General features: G+C 37.0%; 1 protein-coding gene across 1 annotated transcript in view; it reads left to right on the plus strand.

Annotated features, from left to right (window-relative positions):
* Rock2 (Rho associated coiled-coil containing protein kinase 2) overlaps nucleotides 1-22,481 on the plus strand; it is a 93,945-nt gene that overhangs the window by 13,650 nt on the left and 57,814 nt on the right. The window contains exon 2 of the mRNA XM_032907502.1: nucleotides 22,262-22,343. Within this exon, the coding sequence (XP_032763393.1) occupies nucleotides 22,262-22,343 (82 nt within the window). The remainder of the gene's footprint in view (nucleotides 1-22,261; nucleotides 22,344-22,481) is intronic.

Consider the following 22,481-nt stretch of genomic DNA (forward strand, 5'->3'; position numbering starts at 1 on the left):
GTCTGAAGACAACTACAGTGTACTTATATATTAAATAAATAATATTAAAATAAAATTACCTCCCCCAGAGAGGAGTTTTTGGAAATTTTTGTCTCTCAAGATTTTGTGAGTAAGCTAGCCTCTTGGCACAATATTTTAATATTCTTAGGAATAGGTTTATTCAGTTCAACTCAGCAAACCCTCAAAAGCAAAACAAACATATTAAAAATTTACAAAGGCAATACATGCCTATTAAAATTTTTAAGAAATGTAATATATAACCTTTTCTCTGTGGCCTGTGTTATTGGAGCACTCACTTATAGACTTATAGACTGTGATACCAGCACACCCTTTTGCTGTTTGCATTTAATAGCATAAGGGATTATTTTTCTTTTAATCTCATGCATATAAAATCATGACTGTTTTCCCAGATAGTCTCATCATGTAGTATTTTTTTTAAAAAGCATTTATTAAACTCTGCATGTCTGTGTGCATTTGTGCATAAAGGTGCACATGAGCCATAGTATGTGTGAGTCAGTTCTTTCCTTCCACCCTGTGGGTCCTGAACTAAGGTCATCAGGTTTTGTGTGGCAAGGATCTTTTCTGTCTGAGCCATCCCACCAGTGTCAGTACAGTCTTTTTTTTTAATGTACAGTTTATTAATATTTGAAACACCGATTTACACAAAGTTTGGGTCACTTTGGACAGGATGGAGGTGTAAGAATTGACTGAGAGTGGTGATATTTATTTTTATTTTATTTCTATGGGTGTTTTGCTTTTATGTCTGGGCCTCTTGCCTGCCTAGTACCCTTGAAGGTCAGAAGAAAGCATTTGAGTCCACTGGTATTAGAGTTACAGATGGTTATGAGCCGTCGTGTAGGTGCTGGGACTCTAACCCTAGTCCTCTGGAAGAACAGCCACTGCTGTAACCGCTGAACCATGCAGAGATGCCAGCACATACTCATTAGCTAATAGAACTCTTCTTCTAAATTTAATTTGGCTCTTTCCAGAGAGGCCTGAATTTTTTTTTTAAATGCTAGAAACAGATAGACTCTTTCCTAATTACAATTGTTCCAGGCACTGGCTGATTGCTGAGATGCCTGGCTTTCTCCTCCATAGAGCTCTTGGGACTTGTCGTCTGAACCACCAGCCTCATTTTAATTTCATAGCTGCTGCTTTCTGTTTGATGAGAAGTCTTGAGACACTCATGTTCAGTCCTTTCCTTAACTCTTCTTCTGTTTTTCCTCTCTTGTCCTGAGGTTGACATACTTGCTTGCAGCTTCAGATTCTCGCCCAGATCATAAGCACCTGGTTCTCAAGGTACCCTTCTTTCAGAACTTGGAGCTTCTGCTCTCAGTGTGGTGTAGGGTCCTTTCAATCGCAGTGCCCACGATATCTTTCTCTTAAGACTTTCTACTCAGTCTGGTGTACCTGGGTTATATATCTGGTACCTCTCCTCACTACTATCGCTTGTTGACAACTTTCTTGTCAGTGTCTTAATTATTTGTTGAAGATGTAGGCATCAGGCTCACAGGTTTTCCACAAGAGATTGGCACTGTTCCTTTGTGTGAACTTAGTGTTTACATGGACTTAGAACCTTGACTTTTGTCTCCTAATTCCATCACCCCTCCCTTCAGTCTTTCTGGTCACTTAATTCATTCACAGAATCCCATGGAAATGTGCTGGATCTCACCATTATCTGAAATCTACTTTGCTGTTTAGATCATAAATATAAAACTTCACACTCTCAGTCCTGCTCTAAGCTTCTTTATTCTTTCACTAACTTATTTTTTTAGACTTTTGAAGTATAAGGCTCTAAACTCTTCTAAATGCTTCCTTCCCTAGTGGCAAAAGTGCAGTGTCCATCAATTCAGGTCTCTTGCTATACCCTCAGTTTCCTTGCACCATTGAATCTCCATTATATGTACCTAGTACAATCAGTTTGTCTCCGATCTACACAAAAGGTGCTTGTTGATGAGTGATGGAGGACAGTCATTAGACAACTAACTGTGTTGATAACACTGCACATTCCTGGACTCCAACCTCCGAGACCTGTTAAGACTGTAGGCTTAAGGTAATTCTTTCCTTCTTCTTAAGGGCTTTAATTTCTTTCGGTTTAGAAACAAAGTCTCCTCCACATCCTGGAAAATAGAAGCCATCAAAAGAAGATCCCTTAAATCTCCTGTCATTTGACACACCGGCTTATCTTTTTAGTACTGTTCATTCGTCCTTTCCTTCTGTTTCATTCCTGTAGTGCTTATCATCAGGAAAATTCCTCAGCTGCTTTGGATTGTTCCTTCGTTCTTGATGATAAACTCTCACAACTTGAATGTCTTTTCTGATTCTTCTAACTTTATTAATTATGTTCAGATGTCTCACTGAAATAAGTAACCAGAATGTCCTGAGGAAAAGAAACCTCAATTACTGTTAAAGCTTGTGTCTCTTGGATCTGCTTATTTCCAGGACTTGCTGAGGGTTTATGTGTCGATGACGTCTGTTTTATCCACCTGCATGCTTGTGTTGCTACTTTAGGCTGAGATGCATTTATCTGTTGGCATCTCTTCTTGGTTCACTGTAGTCTCTCAGAGGTTAGATCACAGTCATATTCCTTTCCCTCTGCTTGCAAATCTCCTATGATTTGGTCTCAGATTCAGTGATGATTTCCTCTATCATTTCTCCTGGGGCAGGCCAGAAATCCAGTCCTGCTGGTGCATCTCCTAAACATAGTTCATGTCTCTCCTGCCTCCCTTCTTCTACTCAGATGATGGTCATATCATTTCTATATCAGCATAGGATTTCTTCTTCAGTGGTCTTTACTCTAGTTTTTCTAGTCCTACAACTTTATAATCTCTAGGTAAAGGACTTACTGTAAAATGCAAAGTCTTAACTCACTCCTTAACTTAAATACTTAAATGACAATTTTCTCATTTATTGAGGAAAAGTTTAAGTATGTTTCTCTGGACAGAGCAAGCTGGCACTTCAGTTTTCCTATCGTCTTCCTTTTTCTAATTGTTTTCCTTTTTATTTAGCTATTAGCTCTTGGAGTGCTTACTATGCTTAATACAAACATTACTTTTTATGGTAAGGGTTTTGCCATACAATTTTTAGAGTATTCTTTTTTGAACAGTTCCTTTTCTTGGGTTTCCAGTGCCCAATTTCTTATAAATTTGCATGGGTGCACCAAAAGAAGGCACCTTTCCTAAAGATGTGGAAAACAATGCCACTCTTCTCTCTTTTGTGGGGATCAGATTGGCACATTATTGAAAGATGGTGCTTCCTATGTTTACACCCTGTGCTAGGTCTCCTGGTTATCTTCTACAACCTCTAATCTTCTTTTTATCACATCCAGTGTACTGTGTATCTCACATATGGTTGTTGGTTTGTTTTGTTTTGTCTCTAGAAATTTGACCTATTTCTGTACCCTGTTTGATTTATCCTGAACCCTATTTCTGTTGGACATTCTTGGTGTTTCTTGAACTTAAAAAAAATGTGTTGTAGTCAGATAAACATGACAAATTCTCCATCTGTGTCACTTTAAATGTGCAATTCGGTGGCATTACATACATTCATAGTATTATGCAACCATCGACATCTATTTTTAAAACTTCATTACCTAAAATAGAAATACCTATTGAGCAACAAGTCCCTATCTTCACTGCAACCTTTGCTATACTTCTCTGCAAAGTATTCACATGGAATTAAGAAATTAAAATCAGTATTTGCCATTGTGTCTAGTTTATTTCAAGACAACCATTTGCATTACTTTTTATGTCCCATAGCTCTTGTGCATGTAAGGAGTATAGTTATATATTTAATGTTCTTGATCATTATTTGTGCTATCTTATTTTGTAATCATATCCATTTCATACTGTTCTGCTTAGTGTGTGTTGAATTTTCCCATTCCTTGGCTTACAAATAATGTTTTATGGGTTGACTGAATGATGATAATTTCAACAATGATTTGTTATAAGGAACCTTGGGAGGAAAAATGAATGATATTTCCTGCTTGCATTTTTCTTAGCTTACTAGATTTTATGGTATGTAAAATGGCAGATATTAGACCTTACTTTACACATGTAAATATGATATGTGAAACATTGGAAATTATAATGTATTGGTTCCCACAAATATACTTTCCAGTACATGCCATTTTAAGCCATTCATAATAGTATTCAGTGCATTTAACAAATACTGTGTTTGAGTGAATAATAGTAACAGAAAAAACAGTACATGCAAAGATGGAATTACTCCCCCCCCCTCCCCCCGGAGCTGGGGACCGAACCCAGGGCCTTGCGCTTGCTAGGCAAACACTCTACCACTGAGCTAAATCCCCAACCTCGGAATTACTTTCTTAACAGGACATATAGACAACACATAAGCCACTCACAGTTACTGTAAGGAGAGATCAAAGGAGAGACATTCACTAATGTGAAATGCAAAGACTTTTATGGCCATTTTGTTGGTGTATGTCATAATGCTTTATTCATTCAATAATATATTCCTTTTTCCTACTTACTAATTTGTCAATTAACCATTACAAAGAGATAGGCAATGCTTTTATCATTCTTAAAAAGTTTCCTCATCTTTTTTTTTTATGGTCAGTCTTATCTCCCATGTCTTATAATTTAATCTTTTCTTATTGTTAATTGCTTCTCTCTTCTAGAATTTATTAGAAATTAAAACATACATTTTTTGCATATATTTTTGTGTATTTTTCATTTTGTATAATTTTTTTACAATTCATCCATATTTGTCAAAACTTGCACAGGGGATAAAAAATAAGTTAAGCATTTTATCAATTCTTGTAGGAGACCTGGAACTTTGAAGTTAGACTTAAGTGACATCATTAACCTTGGACACAGTAGTAGCCAAAGCTACATGTGATTGTTTCCCAGTGTGTTAAAAGAATAGTGTAGATCATTGTATTGTGTTACATAGAATTGAACTTTGGAGTTGTGCTGTTTGTAAAAGTACATGAAATAAGAGAATCAACTGTTCTTGCTTCATTTGCTTTTTTTTTTTTTTGGTTCTTTTTTTCGGAGCTGGGGACCGAACCCAGGGCCTTGCGCTTCCTAGGCAAGCGCTCTACCACTGAGCTAAATCCCCAACCCCGCTTCATTTGCTTTTATAAGGAAACTGTTTTGTTCTTTAAAATTTAAAACTTATGACTCAGTGTATGATCATTTTTTGTACATGTTTTAAAAAAAGATTCTTCTATCTGTGTCTTTGTGTGTATCTATGGTATGTGTGTATGTGTGCACACTTACACATGCATCCTCTGAGGTTAGAAGGGATTATGGAATCCTTTGGAGCTGCAGTTATGGGAAGTTATGAAGCTGCTAGAAATGTATGTTGGGAATTGAAATCAGGTCCTCTGAAAGAGAAGTAAGTTCTCTTAACTATTGAGCCATCTCTCTGGCCTCTTTTTTAAATATTCTGTGAAATCTTAAAAAAAAAATATATATAGTATGCTTGGAAGGCAAGTTGCTTGGTGGCTCTTGCTTTTAATCTCAGTACGTTTACTCCCTATATAGCCAGAGCAAGATAGGTCTCTGAGGTTGAGGCCACTTTTCTACATAGCAAGTTCTAAGCCAGCCAAGGCTAAATAATGAGACTCTATCTCAAAAAGCAAAAATACAAAAAAATCAAAACAGCAACAGCAACAACCACAGACCAATACATTTTTGCCTGGAGAGATGGTTCAGTGGTTAAGAACACTTTTTAGACCCAAGCACCAAGGTTAGGAAGCTCAAAACCACCTCTCATTCCTGTTCTAGGTGCTCTGATGTCCTCTTCTGGCTTTTGAGGGCACGTCCCATACAGGTACCTTGTATTCACACACATTAGCATACACAGTTATAAATAAGAAAATAAAAATAAATCTTAAAAGTTATGTTTAGGGCTGCAGAGATGGCTCAGTGGTTAAGAGCCCCGACTGCTCTTCCAGAGGTCCTGAGTTCAATTCCCAGCAACCACATGTGGCTCACAACCATCTGTAAAGAGATCTGATGCCCTCTTCTGGTGTGTCTGAGGACAGCTACAGTGTACTTATATATAATAAATGAATAAATCTTTAAAAAGAAAGTTATGTTTAACAGTTTTTGAGGGTACAATGTTGAGATCAAGTGTGTTGATGATTTTGAGTTGTCTTCCATTTGCTCCTCTTGTCTACCTGTTTCTTTGACCAGAAAAGGTTTATTACTTTTGCCCATTGGGCTTTAGTGTTTTCTTTTTGTCTTTGCTTCTGTTAGTTCTCCTTTATATATTTAGAAACTGTATTCAGTGTCTTCAAATGTAGAGTCATTGTATTGTGACATTTATTTTTTATCTGTTTCTTTAAAGTCTGCTTTATTTGATGTTTGCTCTTATTTATTTTAATTGGTTGCTTTTTCTATTCATAGCAAATGTAATTATTGGGGTTTTAACTTATCATTTTAGATTTTACTTTTTGAAAGTTGGTTCTCTCTCTCTGTGTGTGTGTGTGTGTGTGTGTGTGTGTCTTCTTCTCTAGACTTGTTATTTTGGTTTTCAAATTCCTATACTCTTAAAAATATGAAGCTTTTATATTTAAAAAAAAAACTTGTTTTGCTTTAGTGTTGTTGACCCTGTCTTTTTTTTTTTTTTTTGTTTTTTTTTTTCGGAGCTGGGGGCCGAACCCAGGGCCTTGCGCTTCCTAGGCAAGCGCTCTACCACTGAGCTAAATCCCCAACCCCATGACTCTGTCTTATTGTGATGCTGCTGCTTGAATTTATGACCTAAGCTGACTTTGAATTTATGGACTAAATGAATCCTCCTGTCTTAGATTGCTGGGAAACTACGTCTATGTGTGTACACCCTTGCCTGGCTTATGATAATTTTTTTCTGTTGTGATTCTGACAGTTATGCAAAGGGAGATCAGTGTTATTACCTGGCAGATCATGAGAAATGAACATTTGTGAAATGAAATGCTACTGATTTGGATAGTTTTGTGTATAGAAGCCATAGCATTTTCAGATTTTTTGTGCCCCCTCCCCCTTAAATACAAACTATTCAATTACAATACTAAAACTAATTGAAACCATTGCAGATATTTTGATTTTAACTTTGGCAGTTTTTCAAAGAAATATAATGAAATACAAAATCCTTAGTTTTTCTTATCTCGTGGTTCACACCACTTTCATTCCGTAGCGAATTTTGTGTTATTAGGTTTTCTCTGGAAAAATCTCTTCTCCCATGTACTTGTATTTTTTAAATCAAGTCTGATGTAATTAATTTTTGTCAATTTTATGTTTTCAGTGCTGGGAATTGGACTTGGGGATTAATAAATGCCAGCCAAGCCATAGAGCTGCATTCCCAGTGCTACTCATTTGTTTGTTTGGTTTATTAAAATAGACTTTTATGTAGCCCAATCCAGCCTTAAAATGCTCTATGTAGCCTAGGCTGGCCTTGAATCTTCTTGCCTTTCTTTGCAGTACTACAGCATGTACTACCATATTCTGTTTCCTTTTTAAAACTTTATTTTTATGTAAGATCTCATTAATTTTTCCTCAGTCTCCTAGTAGCTGGAATTATAGGTATGCACTATATACTTAGCCATACTTGGTGTGTTTTAATACTGAATGTTCATGTGATGCTGTTATTTTCTTGCTGTGTTAGCTGGCTCCAATATTAACTTTCAGATGGGAGTAGATTTGTTCCCTGAGCTCCTTAGAGCAAGGATAGTAGGTCATTCACATATGCAGTAGACCTTTATTGAAGTGATATACCATATCTGTCAGTGGATTTAGTTTAGTTCAATATTTCATTGTATTTATTGGGAAAGTGAACCATTTCGTAATTGTATGTTAATTTTTTTTTATATCTCGAGAATATGAGTTTCTGTTTATTTCTTCTAAACCAAGCTTAGCTGTAGGATTGGGTATTGGAGTTATAGCAGTGGCCAAAACATCAATATTCTCTTCCTGCCATTTTATATTTTTGGGAGCCATATAATAGTTAGGTGACTTAGTATTCTAAGGTAAGGAGAAAGAAGAAAAAGATAAGAGACATAGTGTTTAAAGTTTAGACAGTAAAATCTAAAACAGAGATCTGGCTGGGAGAGAGAACCGTGCTAATACACTGTGAACCCTTTGGAGGGAAATGACTTGTCTAAACTCTGAGCTGAGAACGTGCCTGGCATAATACACTTTAAAAGTCTTTTCTAACAATTGGGAACAACTTTTATATACACTTTTACATAGAGACCCCATTCAAATATTGTCCAAGTAATTGTGATTGAAAATGATCATGATCTAGGACCATATATTTCATTGGATTTCCATAGCCCTCTGTCTCCATCTGGAACAACTCTGAGAAGCCTTCCTTTTGAGTTTCCTGCTCTCCAGAGTTTTGAAGATTACAAGTCATTATTTCTGAAATTTGGGTTTGTCCAGTGTTTCATGGAAGTTAGAGCCTGATGGTATTTGCTGATATCACAGACAAAATGGTGTGCTCTCAAATCTTTTTGGTGGGCATGTGAACATTGGTGATGTTAGCACTGGCTACTTATTTAAAAATAATCTCTCCTGTTCCTAATTTTTCTTTTTCATAATTAATAAGTATGTTGTGAGCTTTCATGTGTCAATGTTGAGCTGCTCTGTGGATGCTGGGAATAGAAAACCCTTGTCTCCTGCAAGAACCACACATGCTCTTAAATACTGAGCCATCTCTCCAGCCCCTAGCATTTTGTGAAGAGGGACTTAGAGTATTTGAAACCATGTTTCTATTTCTACTTTTACCAACTAGTTTTAGAATCCATTGAAAATTTCCAAATTTTTATTTTGCTGTTATCAGATGGTGATTTTTTTTTTTTTCGGAGCTGGGGACCGAACCCAGGGCCTTGCGCTTGCTAGGCAAGTGCTCTACTGCTGAGCTAAATCCCCAACCCCTCAGATGGTGATTTTATAATTCAGTTATTACTTGTACATTTATTAGTCAGAAGTCTTCTGCAAGATTTTATTAGGGGAGTTCCCTCCATTACCATCATAACTGCACTTACTTCTGTAGCACATAGAGTAAGACTAGAATCCGTGTCATTGCTTAGTTCATAATCAGGTTTCAGACTTGCCACTAGAGACCATTCCACAACAGCCTTTATGTCCCCTTTGAAATGTTACCGTCAGCCATGCATAGAAGAGGGAGCAGGAAGAATGTTAAGAATCAGAATACTAGTACTTTTGCTATGAAACAATCTCTCCTAGAAATGACTGCATAAACAAGACTGGAGTATCAATGAGTATATTAACATGGAAGGGAGAAAATTTTGTGGGATTCCACCCTAGGCAAGAACTGCAGGCAAATAATGACTGCTGGGAGAAGAATTAACCTCTCTAGGGCATGAGTACCTTTCTTTTGTTGTTCAGTACAAAGTGGTCATCCCTAAAACCATATACAATATAATAAAAGTAGACTCAACAAGTTGTATTTGTATTTTGTGTGTGTGTGTGTGTGTGTGTGTGTGTGATACACAAATAGCAATAATAAAGAAAAAAGGCTATGAATCTAAAAGAAAGTGTGTGTGAGAGAGGGGAGAATTTTAAGTGGATAGCTTGGTGGGGGGCAAGAGGGAGGAAAGTGGTATCATTTTATTTCAATTAAAAACATTTTCAAAAATGATTCAAATAATTTTAAAGCCTCAGTTTGCAGAAACAGTAAAGAATGGTCTTATGTCTTCATTCAAATTCTGTTAATTTTATATAACTATTGAATTTTAAAAGTAGGATTATGATATAATGCATCTGAGTAGATAATGCCATTTTATAACCTCTATACTTTTCTTTTTGGTACAAGATACCAAGATCAAATTGTAAATTTTCTTGCTCTAGTCTTAGAATCAGCCTTTTCCCTAAGGACTTCATCTTGTGGAAGTAATGTTTCAAAATCAAGATGAGTGCTGAGTGGGCTCATACCTTTCGGAGTGTCTCTCTACCTAAACTCTTAAACAACTGGTTTAAAACCAATTGTTCTAACCTTCCTCTTGCTGTGATCCTTTGATACAGTTCCTTAGTTTGTGGTGACCCTCCCCACCAAAAACCAAAGTGAAGAAAGGTTTTCAAGAAGTACATAAAAATGTGAACAAATTTGGTCTTCTGATGAATGATGTAGGTCATTGATGAGCTTGAACTATTTTATTGTTGTGGTTGTGGTAGGAGAACTCATTGGATTGAGGTCTAAAAGTTAATGGGAGTACCAAAGCTAAAGCAATGCCGTAAATACTTCTTTCAAGGAATTTTCTTATGAAGATAAAGGGGAAAAATGGAATGATGGCTGTGTGGGAAGTGGTTTCAAGAGCCTTTGTTTTCCTACAGTGAAAGGATCAATATATTTTAATATTAATGGAAGAGAGGAACCAGAGAGAGGAACAGTGTATGAATGAATATGAATGAGAATTGAATCGAGAGAGAATTTGTAGATTAAAAGATTATGTTGTGTATTTATTAATTAATGCTGGAAATTGATATGGTGGCTATTATTTCTCAACCAGCTTTTTCCCAAATAACGACACTGAGACCTTTTAATATTTCAATGCCTTTGGCTTTAGCTGGGCAGACTCTCAAGTAGCCCATTTAAGTTAACCCAACGACCTAGCTCCAGCTACCTAGCTATACCTTCCAGCCTGTGACCATGTCTGTTTTCTCCCTGCCGTCTCTCCTGGTGAATAGTCTTACCTTTCTTCCTAGGGTTCCTTTCTCTCTTCCAGGAAGTCCCACCTTCCACTTCCTGCCCAGCTCATTTGGGCATCAGAATCCCCAACCCCATCCCCAGCACCCCCCCCCCCACCGAGCTGAAGACCAACCCAGGGCCTTGCGCGCTAGGCGCGAGTGCTCTACCACTGAGCTAAATCCCCAACCCCTGGGTTTCAGAATTTTATTAAAGCCAATCAGTTAAAGGTGAGGAATGACAGAAACACAATTTCACCCTGATGTACCCCAACAGGTAAGTAAGGCTAGATCAGTTTTCCAAAACAGTATGATTTAGAGACCAACTAGGACATAAGTGGAGGGATGTGATTATAACGATTGGCTCTGGAGGTTAAGTTATATGGACAGTATGGGAAGGAAGAGGATGAAATAGAGTGGGAAAAGAGGCTGTTGTTGGGTCAAAGGAATATTGGAATTGAGGCATTAGAACACTGGTTTTTAACATTCCCAATGTTGTGACCCATTAATACAGTTCCTCATATTATGACAACTGCTCTTAACCATAAGATTGTTTTCATTGCAACTTCATAACTGTAATTTTCTACTGTTATGAATCATTATGTAAATACCTGATAAGCAGCATATCTGATATGTAACCCCTGTGAAATGGTCTTTTGATATTCCTGACCCCAAAGAGATTGTGACCCACGGATTGAGAACCACATTGCCTTAAAGTAAGTAGGAAAGATGTTGCTTAAGACAAAAGTATTTAAAATTGAAATTATGGAAGTGTTTCAGTTATTGTTGATGTTACCTCAGGAATGAATGTTTAATTATGATAAGATTAGTCTTAAAGTAACAGTGCACAGGAACCAAGACATTTATGGAGGCTGAAATTAGTGAGCCCAGTGGGTAACAGGTGACTTAACAAGAAGTGGTAGTGAGTCACTGGTGATCTGATGCAAAGCTGAGTTCTCAGGAAAGGTGGAGGAAGAATATTATACAGTTGTCCTGGTAAACAGGGAGAAATACCACATATATAGGGCCCATCATGCAAAAACAATTTTAGAATAAGGTAAGTTATGCCAGCAAAGGAAAGCAGGGCTTCAGCTAGATGATGAATGTGAAAGAAAGGTCATTTTAAAAGTTCAGGAGTAAATGAGCTGCAGATCTGTATAAATAATATTTAATATGCCAAATAACAATATTTAATATTTAAGGATTATATCACTGGTCTTGCTAATATTTGGGAGACTGTAAGGTAGTAGGATAGAAACAATAGAGGAGACAAGTTGAATTTGAAGATTTTTTTGTTTTGGCTCGGTTTTTTGTTTTTTGTTTTTTTTCAGGACAAGGTTTCTCTGTGTAGTCCTGTCTGTCCTGAAACTCACTCTGTATACCAGACTGACCTCAGACTCATTGAGATCCACCTGCCTCTGCCTCTAGAGTGCTGGGATTAAAGATGTGAGACATTACCACTCAACTGAATTTGAAGCATTTTTACTTGAAGAACTTCTGACTAGACTTGATAAACCATGCCCAGCAATAGCTGTTGTAAATAGAGTGTCATCCTTCTTAAAAAAAAAACATATAATGTTGGGCAGTGGTGGGTGGGGTGGGGGTTGGGAGGAGGCATGCCTTTAATCCCAGTACTCAAGAGGCAGAGGCAGGCAGATCAATGAATTTGAGACCGTTCTGGTATACAGAGTGAGTTCCAGGATGTCAGGGCTACATAGATCTTGTTCCCCAAGAACATGTAATATGTAGAAACAGTACAGACAGGCTTTTATGCCTGAGGACTCATGAAGTTGTCAAAGACATGCTTTCTTTGAGCTCTGTTTTGAAGAGTAGGTAATAACATGGACAAGTAGAGGAGACCAAAGAATACTTTCTTACACTCATGGAACATGGCTTCCCTCAGTAAAGAAGGGATGTTGAATGAGGAAGCAGTGAAAGACCAGTTTGAGCCGTTACCGAATATACAGATCATTGTGAAAGATCATTGTTAGGTAGTTCTGTGTAGGAGATAAGTGATGTGAGCCACATGTGTACTTTTCATATTTCTAGTAGTATCGTTTTAAAAAATAGAAATAGGGGGCTCAGAAATTAAGAGCAGAGGACCCACATTTAATTTTTGGCACACATGTTAGTGACATCTACTTACAACTGATTGTAACTCCAGTTCTAGGGGTTCTGATAATCTATTCTGAACTCTTAAGACCACCAGATACAGATACATGTAGGGAAAACACCTTTACAGATTTTTTTTAAAGTAGAAATAAATGAATAAAATAAATTTCAATAATAGATTTTATTTAACCTCATAATCAAAATGTGATCATTTCAACATGTGATTGGTATTTTAAAATGTGAATGGTATACTTTATGTTCTTTTTTTGGTCCTAAATTTTAAAAATCTGATGTATTCTTTGTATTTAGAATGCATTTCATTCAAGCCAGCTATGATATAATAGCTTCACATGATTAGTGACTTTTATAAATAATGGACAGTAGAAATCTACAGCAATGTGTGAATGAAGGGTAGTAAAACTGTAGGAAGTACCAGGACAGAGGGTTACATGGCAGCTCAGTGTTACATTGTCTAGACATTTGGAAACTTTTGAATAATTTTGACTAAAATCAAGATTGAATATTACTTAGCATTGAATTAGGGGTAGACTGCAGCAGAAGAGGAGAGGACAGGTAAGAAGTCATAAGAACCTGAGGAACATTAGAGAATGGAGGAAGTATCCGTAGTACAGAGGGAGTGACCAGGAAGGCAGAGGGAAGGCATTTTAAACCTGAGTGTAGTCTGATTATAATGTGATTATAATGGAATGGCACTCTGATTAGACAGAGCAGTCATCTCCATGCAGCGTGACTCGTTCACCTTTGCTATGTGGACACCAATGTGTTGGGTGAATACTTAATTACTCAATAGTTTGGCTTTGTGTTTGTGTCTGTAAACATATATGTCTTTGTTTAGAATATAGAAAGTAAAAGTTTTTACTTTAAGGAAGATAATGAACCATTTGCCTTTGAGGAATTTATGGTTGTTAAATTTCTAGTCTTGTGATACTGTTAGTAAGAAAAATTTCAAAACGTTTGCAAGTAAATATTTATATAATGCATTTAAATATAAATATAAATATAAATTATACATAAAATAGGAGTTTTAAAGTGAAAGGTAAACCTGTAGATAAGTTATCAGCCTTTTTTTTTACCAAATTAAATGTATTTTATTGTTTTTAAAATTAGGCTTAATGTCAGTTTTAGTGATTTTTGAAGATGAGGTTCCACTTGAATTTACTTTGTTCCTAGCTTCTGAGGTCTATCATAGTTTTTGTTGTTTTGTTACAAATGAAGGACATACATACAACACACCAGTTAGTAAATTTGTTGATACTATTCAGCAACTAGTAACATTTTTTGGTGGTTATTGAGTAACCTGTTATATAGTAAACTGTTTCTTCTGGTGGTGGAGAACAGAACTTAAAAGTGAACTAAGTTGGCCGTATTTTTCTGTTTTAATACATGAGTTTAAAATCACTCAACTGCCCTGGGTCTGTCACCATAGGGAGCTAGTTGGTTTCCTTGAATTCAAGTCAAGGTGTCTTTGTGTACACCTGTGTTCTGTAGAAGACTAAAGGAGGTTTTATTAACATTAGTCACAGCAGAGCATTCCTATCAGAGACAAAGAGGGGCATTACTGCGGGGCATTACTGCATAAAGGAAGATACCTAGTTCTCTAAAACTGTTTGAAACAGTTCACGTACACGAACCTAACAGAGGGAGAAGAATAATGACAAAGAAGAAGAATTTCAAAACACATGCAACTAGCAACTACTTTTATCTGACTTAGGATGCAGCTAAAAAGTTTTATTAATTATGCAAGTTAACATAGTTTATTCTTTCCAAAATGCAAAGAGTGTTACTCAGTACTACTCATATATGCCTGGGGACATTTCCAAACATCTTTTTTCAAAATATTTTCTCTATAGCATTAATTTCTTTCAAAACATTAAAAATTGTTTTTGTCATTTACTGCTAAGACTGTTGTCCTTACTTAGATATTTTCCCAAAACTACTGACCAGGATATTGTTGTTAATAACTTGGTATCATGAAGCAAAACCAGCAAATTTAGAGTAATTTTGCTTTTTATAGAAGAATATATAATTCATTTGTAAGTTTAATGACCTTTAAAAATTTATTCACTTCACATCTCAATATCAGTCCCCTTCTTCCTAGTACTCCCTTTTTGCAGCTCTTCCCCCATGCTCCCTCTGGAATGTATCCCCCCCTCCCCCAATCAGTCACTGCAGGTCTAGGCACATCTTCTCTCACTGAGGCCAGACAAGATGGCCCAGTTAGGAAAACAGGATCCATAGGCAGGCAACACATTCAGGGACAGCCCTTGTTCCAGTTGTTGGGGGACCGGCATGAAGATCAAGGTGCACATCTGCTACATATGTGCATGAGGCATAGGTCCAGTCCATGCTCACTTTTTGGTTGGTGGTTCAAATCTCTGGGAGACCCCAAAGGTCCAGGTTAGTTGACTGTGATGGTTTTCCTGTTTAGTCCTCTTTGGATCCCTCAATCTTTCCCCCAACTCTTCCATTCCCATTTAATGTTTGGCTGCTGGTCTCTGCATCTGTTTTGGTCAGCTGTTGGGTGAAGCCCCTCAGAGGACAGTTATGCTAGGGTCCTGTCTGCAAGCATAACAGAGTATTATTAATAGTGTGAGGGAGCAGGGATTGGTTTTGCCCATAGGATGGGTCACAGTTTGGGCCAGTCATTGGTTGTCTATTCCCTCCATCTTTGTTCTTTGTCCCTGTACATCTTATAGCAGGTCATGTTTTGCCTGGAAGGTTTAATGGGTGGGTTGCTGTCTTTATTCCTCCACTGGAAGTCCTGCCTGACCATAGGAAGTGGTCACTTCATGATCCATATTCCCAGTTGATAGGAGTTTCATCTAGAGTCGGCCCCATAGACCCTCTGGAGCCTCCTTCTATCTCAGATCTCTGGCATATCCTGGAGATTGCTTCCTCCCAAATCCCCCACCCCCAGTCTGTCTCCCTTCTCTTTCTCCTGTTCTCCCTACATATGTCCTTACCCCAACTTGCCCTGTTTCCCCTCCCCAACTTCTTAAAATGTGTTCTGAAAGATACCCAGAAAACTTTTGTTTAAAGCTGGAAACTTTCATGGTAGGCCCCCCTCCTTTTTTTTCCCCCAAGACAGAGTTTCTCTGTTTTAGCTCTGGCTCTCTTGGAGCTCAGTCCTATAGACCAGGGTGGCCTGGAATTTAAAGATTTCTCTCCTGAGTGCTGTAATTAAGGTGTGTGCCACCACCATCTGGCTTCATGGTTGTTTTTCATCTTGTGGCAAAGGATTGAAAATATTTTCTTACGCTCTCACACTTATCTTTTACAAATTTTATCCGTTAAGTTTCTGTGTTTTTTGATAGAGGACAGATACGTTTTCTGCATTTTTATGTATGTAGGATTCAAGAGTTTTGTTTTAGCCAAAGCACCACCTCTGCCACTGGTGACTTAAAAAATTCTTTCTGTAGCATTAATGTTAAAGAAGTGCATTGATACTGAACATACATTTATTTTTTCCAGTTATTTCTGTTACAGCAGTGTTCAACCCGTATTAACAGATAGATTAGAATATGTGGGTGCTTCATTCTAATTGTCTAGTCAGTCTTACTGCACAGTTTATTTCCTTACTTTTTCTCTGATTTGTTTCTTATTCTTGAGTGCCTTCCAAGGGTATATGCTGTCAAGAAAACTACATTTTTCACCAATTGGTTCTGGTATATGTCAGTCAAAACAAAGCAAAATACAGAGGTAACTCACATTTCCTGGTAGTATCTAAATTTTTAGAATATATTCTTTGATATTAAAGAAACAAAACAGAAAAGCTGAAGAGATTTTCCAAATTATTATCATTACATTTAATAAAAATTAGTTCAATGTTTGATTCAGTTCAGGACATTAAACATCATTGTCTGGGTCTTAAGTGGCTGTTGGATGGTGATTAGTTTTTAATGTGTGGGTGTTGTATGTGTGTGCACAAGAACAACAACTTGGGAAATCTCTCCTACCACATGAGGCTTAGAAATCAAGTCAGGTTGTCATATGTGTTCTTGAAAAGCCATGCACAGGAATATTGGAGAAATGAGAATAGTATTAAACCTATAACCAAAAGAGTAAGAGACATTGTAGTAATTAAAATTTCCATTACTATTAAGTCTCTAGGCAGTTGTGCCTAGTATCACAAGCTTGTCAATACCTGCAGAATTGGTTAAATCCCCAAACGAGCTTGAGCTCGTTTCTTTGAGACAGTTTAATGTCTTGAACAGGAGCAGCAGGGGGCCTAAGAGGCTCTATGCTTTAGGAAGGCATTTCTGCCTGACTTATTGTTCTATATAATACTGATAACATTTTAATCTGAGGAAACATGCTCATCATCATTTCAAGACATTAACATGCTAGAAGGACATTATACTCACTTAGTTTCTTTCCTTATTAGTCAATCTGAGAGCTGTGCTGTTGAGGTTCATGTTTATCATTAGAAGTTGTGAACTCAGTCACTGTGTCAGATAGGTTCTTGGTGATGTTGAACATTACTAAGGAGGTCGATATGACTGCCATCTCATTCTTTTTTGCTTCATATTTTTGGTTATAAGAGCTTAAGTGTGGAAGAGGTGAAGGGCCAACCGTCATTTTCTCTGTTTGCTGTTACTACTTGTGTTTGGTTTTAATTTACAACTGTGATGTACACATCAGATTGTAAATAGTTGCAGTATAATGGATACTATACATATTTGAATTTAATAGTTTGCCAAGTTTTGACATGTTCTCTAAAATGGTATAATTTAATCCATGAAGTTAGGTAAGGAGTTTAAAAATTAGTAGACACTATGGAAGAATAACATGATAAAATAAATGTTTATTGCATTATGGCACACTTGGTTAAATGTTGTTACCAAGAGTGAAATGTTATTGAAAACTGTTACACAGTAATACAACCAACCCTCTCACTTCCTTTGTCTCAGCAGATCATTGTGTATGCTCTATGAAATACACATATCCAATTTTTGGGTCTCTTTCCCATCTGGCAGGTGCCTGAAAATAAAATTCTTGGCTATAGTGTGACTTACAGAAATTATTTTCAAACCTAGAAGATCATTCAGAGACTAAATGCTTAGGCATACATTTATTTTGTTGCTTTTCCCTTTTGAATGAAAGAAAGAAAGATTATGGCTATTTGTGGGCTCCAGTTAAAGGAAAATTCAGGTTCAATATCTTTTGAATTTTTTTAATGAGTTGCTAATGTGTACTTGATCAATGCCAGGAATGAAGGTACAGTATACAGAGAAGTTATAGGTGGCTATGGTTGCTAACTATACTTTCGAAACTATATTTGTGCATATTAATTAGCTTTTATTGCTTTCTAATAGTGGGAATTTTCCCCTTTCCAAATAAAACATGAGCTACCAAATGTAAAGTAGAACAGAAAAGTGTGAATTAGATGTAGAACAGAGAAGTAGAGGTTAGATTCTTCTTAATCATAGTTACTTATCCTTTTTTTTTTTCAGTAGGTAAGGATACATGAACTGGGGGAAATATAATGCATAAGTTTAAAGAGTTTTGCTGTTCTTGTTTTTTCACTCAAAGTGTCTACTTAAAAAAAAAAAATCCTTGTAGGCCAGTGAGATGATTCAGTAGGTGAAGGCATTTGCTGTCAAGTCTGGCTATTTTGAGTTCAGTCCTTGAGACCCATGTAGAATGAACCAACTCCTGCAAATTGTCCTCCTATTTCTACACGTGTACCATGGCATGTGCCCCTTCCATAGATGCCCCTACCCCCAAAGTATGTTAAAACAAACAAGAAGAGAAAAACAAAATTCCCTGATGTCTTACTGTAGCCTCCTGGGTAAAGGTGAGGTATGTTTTGCTTCTGAAGCTTCTGTGGATAAGATTTTGGGAGCTGGAAAGATAGCTTAGTGGTCAAGGGAGTTAAGAATGTCTACTGCACGGGGCTTGAGACCCCATATGAACAACAATGCCAACCAACCAGAGCTTCCAGGGACTGAGCCACTACCCAAAGACTGGGTTGGAGTCCATGGACTGACCTTGGGCTCTAACTGCCTATATAGCAGAGAATAGCCTTTTTGAGGCACCTGTGGAAGGGGAAGCCCTTGGTCCTGCCAAGACTGAACCCCCAGTGAATGGGATTCTTGGGGGGAGGGGAACACTCATATAGAAGGGGAGGGGGAGGGGTTGGGGATGTTGGCCTGGAAACCGGGAAAGGGAATAACATTTGAAATGTAAATAAGAAATACCCAAGTTAATAAAGATGGGGGAAAAAAAAGAATGTGTACTGCTTTTCCAGATGACCTGAGTTCAGTTGCCCGTACCTATCTCAAGGGCTCAAACCACTTTAACTCCAGCTCCAGAGGATCTGCCTTTCTCTTTTAACTTCTGGGGACACCTGGATTCAAGTTATCATACCCACATGTAGCCACATGTATGCATACAATTTAAAGTAATGGAATTAAGTCTTTCAAAAAAAAAAAGGTTGATTTTACTTTTTTTTTTATTAAAATGAGGCAGGCCTTTGATTCTGCATATTTACACACAAAGAAGGAGAAAAGACAAAAGAGAACATGTTTTAGAACTGCCACTGCCTAGTACTCTATTCCTTGAGGATTCCTCATGACTGTTCTGTGGGTAAAAGAAAGCTGCCTGTTTCCTGTATTCCTTTTCCACTGTGGGGTGGTTTGTTTCTTTTTCTTTTTTAAATGAAAATTAAATTAAAAAGTGATTCAGAGCTGGAGAGATGGTTCATTGGTTAAGAGCACATACTTGTGTTGAGAGGACCCAAGTTTGGTTCCAGCACCCACATCAGGCAGCTCATAACCACCTGTAACTCCAGGTTCAGGGGAGCTGACAAGCCCAAACAAATTTAAAATAAGTACACAGAATTTAAAACAAAAAATTTTAAAGTGACTTCCCCATATAATATATGCTTAGTGAATTTAAATTGCTAATGTCTGTGGATACAGATTTTTATACTTTTGTGTGCATGTGGACTTGTTTAAACAATTCATTTAATGATTTGATGAATGCTTGGTTGGGAAGTTGAGTGTTAGTTTTTAGGAGTAATGTGATATTCAAGTATTTCAGTGACTTAAAAAAAGATTTTCATTTTTTATGTATATATTTCTGCTACTTGTACAGGTACACACAAAGACCAGAAAAGGGTGTTGACTCTTCAGGAACTGGAGTTATAGGCTATTGTGAGCTGCCTAGTGTGGGTGCAGAGAACTGAAGTTAGGATCTCTGGGAGAGCAATAAAGGTCTTAATGACTAAGCCACCTCTCTAGCTCCCTTCAGTAACTTTTTACGTAAGACAGAAAAAGAAATTAAAGGCAAAGTCTTAATGGCTTAGCCTTAGCTGGCCCAGAATTTACTATATAGACCAGGCTGGCTTTGAACTTTCAGAGATTTGCTTGCCTCTGTCTCCTGAGTCCTGGTATTAAGTGTGTGAATTTCCATGTCCAGCAGAAACGAAAAGTCTTAATTTCTGTTATTGTCGTTTGGGTTTTATTTCTGTGAAGAGATACCTGGCAACTCTTATAAAGGACAACATTTAATTAGGACTGGCTTACTGTTTCAGAGGTTTAGTCCATTATTATCCTGGCAGAAGCATGGCAGTATGCAGGCAGACATTGTGCTGGAGGAGCTGACTTTGTATCAAATTGATGTCAGAGTCAGCTCCCACAGTGACACACTTTCTCCAACAAGGCCACACCTAATAGTGCCATGTCCTAGGGCCATGCATAAAAACATAGGAGTCTGTGGGGACCACCACACCAACTGTAATAATTGTCATGGTTTGTGTTTGTAATTTCTTTAATTCCATCTCAGAGTCCCTACCAGGGCAGCTGGTCATTTTCCTTTCACTGCTTATCTGTACATTATGACTACAAGAGATATTTCCTTTACCTCGAAGACATTCAGACAGATAGTGTATTACTTTTTTTTCTTTTATTTTATAATGGGGAAATACTTAAATGACTTTTTTGATGTTCTATAGAGAGTTTGGACTAAAATAGTATGTATTCTTTAAGTCTTGAATAAGAAAATTTGTTTTGTTTATAGAGAAAAGGATAATTATTGATTATAAACAAAAGAAATGATGTAACATAACAATTACTCGCAATTTTACTCGCAAAACTTCTGAACCACATTGTGAATATTTTGATTAATGTCTTCCCCTATTTAATATTTTAGAAGAAAAATACTTAAAATATTAATATTAGTTACTTGAAGTTGTACTGAGCCCAATACCAGCCATTCGGTTTTTTAGCTGAGCAGAACTGGGAAATTGTTTTAACTTCTAAGCTTAATCTTCACAATTAGGGGGATAAAAGATAATAGCATCTACTTGCAGTCTGCTAGGAAATTAAATGAAGTGGTGTTATATTTAAGTGTCTGGCAAGTCTGATACCAGGCAGTAGGTAAATACTAGCCGTTGTGCTGCTGTTAGCAGTGTTAGCGCCTTGACTGGGTCAGTAATAAAGTCCTCACACACTTTCTTACCATGAAAATGTGCTGTAGTTGCTGACTTGCTATCACAACGCATTGTTGTGCAGTTAATATGTTGTATCATTCAGACTCTCGACAAACGCTGGGGCAGAGCCAGTAAGGCACTTGCACTATACACAGAATTTTAGGAGGTACCCAAACTCCTACAGTAATTAGGCATTTTTAATGTAATACTAAAAATGATTATAAAATCCTACGAGAAGCCAGGCACCCATGCCTACCTCCATTCTCAGTACTCAGGAGGCAGAGGTAGGGTCAAGCTCAGGTTATCAGGCTGCTGCAGCACTTCAGCTGCTGAGCCGTTTCATTCTTAGGTTTTGTGTTCCTTGTCATCTTCAGGGAAACACTGTGTGTGTGTATGTATGTATGTATGTATTTATAACTAGGCAGTAAACTTGTTGAAAATGGGATGAAGTTAGTCTGTTGAATAATTGGGCTTAAAAATCTTCCAGTACCTACAAAACACTACAGTATTAGAAATAGCTTTTGTTCAGCTCTTCATGATAAATGACAGCAGGTCAGTTAGCACAACTTAAGATTTTTTTGGAGGGGAACCATATAAGCCTAGCTCACCCTCTTAGGTCATCTGCATTTATTCCAAGATATATACTCACATCTGAAGATTTAGAGCTAGAACTTCAGATAAGAGAAAACATGAAATGCTTGTCTTCCTGGGTCTCGGTTACCGTACTCTTATGATCGTTTCTAGTTCCATCTATTTACCTGGAAAAGGCACCTCTTCCCTGTCTTCTATATATACTAAGCACAAAATTAATGATTGTTAAATGAATGAAAACTTGTAAGTGACTTGTACACACTGCCAGCTTCTCAGCTAACATTCTCTGCTTAGGAAATTTTTTCAAGCTGTTGGGTCTGGAGAATCTCTGTAATATACTACTGTGAGTTGGTATTTATGCAGTAGGAACAGCATTTATAATATTTAAAGACTTTTGCATGTTTAAGAATTATACAAACTTGCTTTTTACTCTTTTTTTTTTAAACAGGATGGCTTAAATTCCTTGGTCCTTGATTTGGATTTTCCTGCTTTGAGGAAAAATAAAAATATAGATAATTTCCTAAATAGATGTAAGTATATTTATTTTTATTATTCATGTCTGGACATATACCCATATTTTAAAGGAAATGTGTTTGGTTAATTTTTGGTACTTATGTCTATTAACTTGTTAACCTGTGTCCTAGCCACTGTCCTATTGTTTAGAGATA

Source organism: Rattus rattus, chromosome 7, assembly GCF_011064425.1.
Source record: "Rattus rattus isolate New Zealand chromosome 7, Rrattus_CSIRO_v1, whole genome shotgun sequence".
NCBI classification, from domain to species: domain Eukaryota; kingdom Metazoa; phylum Chordata; class Mammalia; order Rodentia; family Muridae; genus Rattus; species Rattus rattus.